Source organism: Convolutriloba macropyga, chromosome 12 (genome assembly GCF_964194025.1).
Source record: "Convolutriloba macropyga chromosome 12, txConMacr16.3, whole genome shotgun sequence".
NCBI classification, from domain to species: domain Eukaryota; kingdom Metazoa; phylum Xenacoelomorpha; order Acoela; family Convolutidae; genus Convolutriloba; species Convolutriloba macropyga.
This window is the reverse complement of record NC_134479.1, coordinates 49,545,737-49,551,711: the sequence shown is the minus strand read 5'-3', so window position 1 is coordinate 49,551,711 and position 5,975 is coordinate 49,545,737. Positions and strand designations below refer to the sequence as shown.

The following is a 5,975-nucleotide window of genomic DNA, read 5'->3' as shown; positions in this document are numbered from 1 at the left end:
AAATGTTCAAAACATAGCCGGCAGATTGCCGGAATAGCTGCGAAAGAATAGACCTGCGTGCCATATAATAGAGATAGAAACAGATACAGATCTAAATTGAAAAAAAAATCGACGCCGCTCAAAAAATCTAGGTAAAAAACATTCAGCGATAAATTAATAAAGCTTGTTAAAATTCATTCCGCAGAAGCTCTTATTAGGGACTTTTACTGTACATATGAGTGAGTTCCTTTGACCTTAAACAAATTCAAATTAAACTTAAGTTTTAAAGTGCAAAAGTCATTTTATTGAGTGAGGTAAGTCACGTATGCTCAAAATGTAATCACGCAAATAACCTAAAAACTTTCGCTAAAGCGAGTGAGAAATGCCGTTAGTGAAAGGAAGAAGTCATTCAGAAAATTTGACTTTTTCAGCTTTGCTGTGTGAACAAATGTAAAACGAAAAAAGAGCGTCAGACGACGAAACAAAAAAAAACCAAGAGCACAGCAATATAGCTACGCTCAGCTTACAGCTTCGCAGCTATAAAAAACTCGAAAAAAATTGTGAAAATTAGAATAAAATTGCGTGTTTTTACCACTAGAAACTATGCAGTAACCTATTATCAAACATTAGAGAAGGTTTCTTGGTTCTTGAGGCTGGAGAAACCTCAAAAATGACAAATTTTTAAAATCTTGAAAAAATTTATCAAAAAATTGCTAAAACTTGTGATATTAAAATCCTGAAACATTCCATTACCTCTAGAAACCACGTAGTAACCTATTATCAAACCCTAGAGGAGGTTCAATGAATCTAGAGGCTGGAGAAACTTTAACTGACACATTTTCAAAAATCTTGAAACAAATTGCAAGTTTTATCAAAGAATTCGTAAAATTTATGATATTAAAAATTTGAAAACTATTCCATGGCCAATAAAAATTTTTCAGTAAAATATTATCCAACCCTTCAGGAATTTTTCTGGTAAAATTTGTGATATTAAAAAGTTGAAAAGTATTCCATGGCCAAAAAAATTTTCAGTATACTTATCAAACCCTTAAGGAGTTTTTCTGGAACTTTGTCTGGAAAAACTTGAATGATGACAAAAATGTCAAAAACAAATTGAAATTGCAGGTTTTGTCCAAAAAAATGCTATAATTCGCGATGTTAAAATGTTCAAAACCATTCTATTACCACAAGAAACCATGCAATAAACTATTATCAAACCCTAGTAGAGGTTCCTTTACATCTAGGGCTGCAAAAATTTTCAAAAACTTGAAAAAATTTTTAAAATTAGTATAAACTTGCGTGCTTTTGTTTGGAGTACCAAAACCTATAGCTGTTAAAATGGTCATAAAAAGTACTTATGTCTTGCAAAAGACCTCTATCAACTCTATCAACCAGCCTCAATTTTAGAATGGTCCAAAAAAATTGAAAAATGATAAAACGAAAAATTGCAACATTTTTGGCTAAAAAAACTCCTAAAAATGATGTTTTAACCATAAACTACGACCTTCCCAGTAGCTTCACCACAATAAGCACATGAAGGACTACTAAACTCGGCTAGGGGCGTCTAATCAAACTTAATGCCCGCTGGGCGCTACCTCTTTATCCCGTTTTTGAGGACGAAAATTTGAGGTCAAATGAGTCAGACGCAAACTCGGACAAGCGAAAAATCGGATAAAAAAAGACCAACAGGACTAATACAATTGCTACAAACTTCATTTGAGAGCAATTAAAAACTAGAAACTCCAACCAAGTTTCGACACCTTCTGGCTTTGAAGTCGTACATTTTTCGAAGCAGATATAAATTTTCACCGCCTGAAAACAAGATACTCTTTAATGACATTTCAACTCATATTAAGTACCAATCACATTCATTTCGATTTATCCTTTCTAGATATTGACTGTAAAAGATTAATTTCCGATTTTACAGGTTTATAATTTTATCAACTCAACTCGATAAGATCAGTCAGAGCCAAAACGTGAGAGCAAAGAAAAGAGTAAGTATCCGTAGTTCAGCAGAATAATGAGGAACTGAGTCCATAATCATATATATGGGATTTCACCATCGCCCAACCATATTTAGGTAGGAAGAATTAAATATGTATACCTTGGCATGTATTTTTACAAGTGAATTTTGTTCGGCGGATGGAAAATTCCAAATATAATAATGCATATTTAGTCTCTATTGGATTCGAAGACGCACGAGCCCCACCCCGTTTAAGAAGGACAACAAATCGCAAAAGCCAAACCCAGAGCAATAAGAACCTATAGACGCTTAAAGCAATTTCTCAGGTTTTCATATCACTGGCTTCGAAAATAACGAAAACTCAATTTAGGTTCTGTTTTCCTTTGAAGTTTCAGCCATGTAAAAATCAAGTAAAATTTAGAGGTAAACATTCTTCTAAGCACCATCACAAAAACACACCGCAAATAATTTTTTACTCTAAATGCGATATGTCATGTATTCTATGAACCTTGACAAGCTTGAAATTGCACCCATTTTCCATAGTTACAGTCAAATGTGTGAATGCTGTATTAGGAGGCGTGACCAGATACTTCCGGTCAATTAGAGGCGAAGTATTTGAAGTTGGCTGTTGTTGATGATGTTTGTTATTTTTTGTTCCTACTGTTGATGAATGCTGTGAAATTACTCGAAGAATTTCACGAATTTGACCACCGTGACTGGCAACCAAACAGTTAATTGCACCTGTAAAACAACAGACCAACATAATTACTGATTTCCCCCCATTTATCATAGAATCACCGATGTCAACCTTTTTAGATGCACAAACACTGTATGACTAAAACCACAACTAACGTTTCTTGGCAAGAGGCAGAAAATGATCTTTCCTCTGATATGATGGCTTAATTGTCAGCTCTTTCTCAGCACTAGAAACTATAGCAAGAGCATCAGTTAATTCTGTCTTCTGAAGAACCGCTATTTGCGTCGCCGGAAAAAATATTTCAAAAATCAAAAAAACTTTTTTAAATTGCTTAAATTCTTAAATTGCATGAAAAAATTCCATTACATCTAGAAACTATGCAGTAACCTATTATCAAACCCTAGAGATTTATTGGCTCTTGAGGCTGAAGAATTCTAAAAGTGAAAAATTTTCAAAAAAACAGCAAAAAAATTGCAAGTTGTATCACAAAATGGCTAAAATTTGTGATATTAAAGTTGAGAACTAATGTATGGCCCATGAAGAATTTTCCAGGAATATATTATCAAAGCTTATTCCTGGCCGCTGATGCTGGAAAAACTTGAATAATGACAAAGGTCAACAAAAAAATTAAAATTGCAAGTTTTGTCAAAAAATGCTACAATTCGTGATATTAAAATCTTGAAACATTCCATTACATCTAGAAACCATGCAGAAACTTATCATCAAACATTAGAGGAGGTTCATTGACTCTAGAGGCTGGAGAAACCTAAACAGACAAATTTTCAAAAAATCTTGAAAATTGCAAGTTTTATCAAAGAATTGGTAAAATTTGTAAGATTAAAAAGTTGAAAACTATCCCATGGCCACTAAAAATTTTACAGTAACTTATCATCAAACTCTAAAGGAGATTTTCTTGCCCCTGAGGCTGTAAAAACTTAAATAATGACAACAAAATTCAAAAAATTGAAAAAAGTTTTTTAATCAAAAAATGCTAAAATTCTTGATGTTAAAATGTTGAAAACCGTTCCATTTCCAATAGAAACAATGCAGCAAACAATTATAAAACCAACCCTAGAGGAGATTTTTTTGACACCCAGGTCTGAAAGATCTCAAAAAATGACAAAAATGTTCAAAACATAGCCGGCAGATTGCCGGAATAGCTGCGAAAGAATAGACCTGCGTGCCATATAATAGAGATAGAAACAGATACAGATCTAAATTGAAAAAAAAATCGACGCCGCTCAAAAAATCTAGGTAAAAAACATTCAGCGATAAATTAATAAAGCTTGTTAAAATTCATTCCGCAGAAGCCTCTTATTAGGGACTTTTACTGCACATATGAGTTCCTTTGACCTTAAACAAATTCAAATTAAACTTAAGTTTTAAAGTGCAAAAGTCATTTTATTGAGTGAGGTAAGTCACGTATGCTCAAAATGTAATCACGCAAATAACCTAAAAACTTTCGCTAAAGCGAGTGAGAAATGCCGTTAGTGAAAGGAAGAAGTCATTCAGAAAATTTGACTTTTTCAGCTTTGCTGTGTGAACAAATGTAAAACGAAAAAAGAGCGTCAGACGACGAAACAAAAAAAGACCAAGAGCACCGCAATATAGCTACGCTCAGCTTACAGCTTCGCAGCTATAAAAAACTCGAAAAAAATGTGAAAATTAGAATAAAATTGCGTGTTTTTACCACTAGAAACTATGCAGTAACCTATTATCAAACATTAGAGAAGGTTTCTTGGTTCTTGAGGCTGGAGAAACCTCAAAAATGACAAATTTTTAAAATCTTGAAAAAATTTATCAAAAAATTGCTAAAACTTGTGATATTAAAATCCTGAAACATTCCATTACATCTAGAAACCACGTAGTAACCTATTATCAAACCCTAGAGGAGGTTCAATGAATCTAGAGGCTGGAGAAACTTTAACTGACACATTTTCAAAAATCTTGAAACAAATTGCAAGTTTTATCAAAGAATTCGTAAAATTTATGATATTAAAAATTTGAAAACTATTCCATGGCCAATAAAAATTTTTCAGTAAAATATTATCCAACCCTTAAGGAATTTTTCTGGTAAAATTTGTGATATTAAAAAGTTGAAAAGTATTCCATGGCCAAAAAAAATTTTCAGTATACTTATCAAACCCTTAAGGAGTTTTTCTGGAACTTTGTCTGGAAAAACTTGAATGATGACAAAAATGTCAAAAACAAATTGAAATTGCAGGTTTTGTCCAAAAAAATGCTATAATTCGCGATGTTAAAATGTTCAAAACCATTCTATTACCACAAGAAACCATGCAATAAACTATTATCAAACCCTAGTAGAGGTTCCTTTACATCTAGGGCTGCAAAAATTTTCAAAAACTTGAAAAAATTTTTAAAATTAGTATAAACTTGCGTGCTTTTGTTTGGAGTACCAAAACCTATAGCTGTTAAAATGGTCATAAAAAGTACTTATGTCTTGCAAAAGACCTCTATCAACTCTATCAACCAGCCTCAATTTTAGAATGGTCCAAAAAAATTGAAAAATGATAAAACGAAAAATTGCAACATTTTTGGCTAAAAAAACTCCTAAAAATGATGTTTTAACCATAAACTACGACCTTCCCAGTAGCTTCACCACAATAAGCACATGAAGGACTACTAAACTCGGCTAGGGGCGTCTAATCAAACTTAATGCCCGCTGGGCGCTACCTCTTTATCCCGTTTTTGAGGACGAAAATTTGAGGTCAAATGAGTCAGACGCAAACTCGGACAAGCGAAAAATCGGATAAAAAAGACCAACAGGACTAATACAATTGCTACAAACTTCATTTGAGAGCAATTAAAAACTAGAAACTCCAACCAAGTTTCGACACCTTCTGGCTTTGAAGTCGTACATTTTTCGAAGCAGATATAAATTTTCACCGCCTGAAAACAAGATACTCTTTAATGACATTTCAACTCATATTAAGTACCAATCACATTCATTTCGATTTATCCTTTCTAGATATTGACTGTAAAAGATTAATTTCCGATTTTACAGGTTTATAATTTTATCAACTCAACTCGATAAGATCAGTCAGAGCCAAAACGTGAGAGCAAAGAAAAGAGTAAGTATCCGTAGTTCAGCAGAATAATGTGGAACTGAGTCCATAATCATATATATGGGATTTCACCATCGCCCAACCATATTTAGGTAGGAAGAATTAAATATGTATACCTTGGCATGTATTTTTACAAGTGAATTTTGTTCGGCGGATGGAAAATTCCAAATACAATAATGCATATTTAGTCTCTATTGGATTCGAAGACGCACGAGCCCCACCCCGTTTAAGAAGGACAACAAATCGCAAA

The 5,975-nt window shown here is 33.1% G+C and overlaps 1 protein-coding gene across 1 annotated transcript in view; it reads right to left on the bottom strand.

Annotated features, from left to right (window-relative positions):
- Positions 1–2,123: 2,123 nt before the first annotated feature.
- Positions 2,124–5,975, bottom strand: part of LOC142350530 (uncharacterized) — a 25,937-nt gene continuing 22,085 nt past the window's right edge. The window contains exons 2-3 of the mRNA XM_075402380.1: positions 2,795–2,977; positions 2,124–2,683 (exon numbers count right to left, since the gene is read on the bottom strand). Coding sequence (XP_075258495.1) covers positions 2,415–2,683; positions 2,795–2,977 — 452 coding nt within the window. The 3' untranslated portion in view covers positions 2,124–2,414. The remainder of the gene's footprint in view (positions 2,684–2,794; positions 2,978–5,975) is intronic.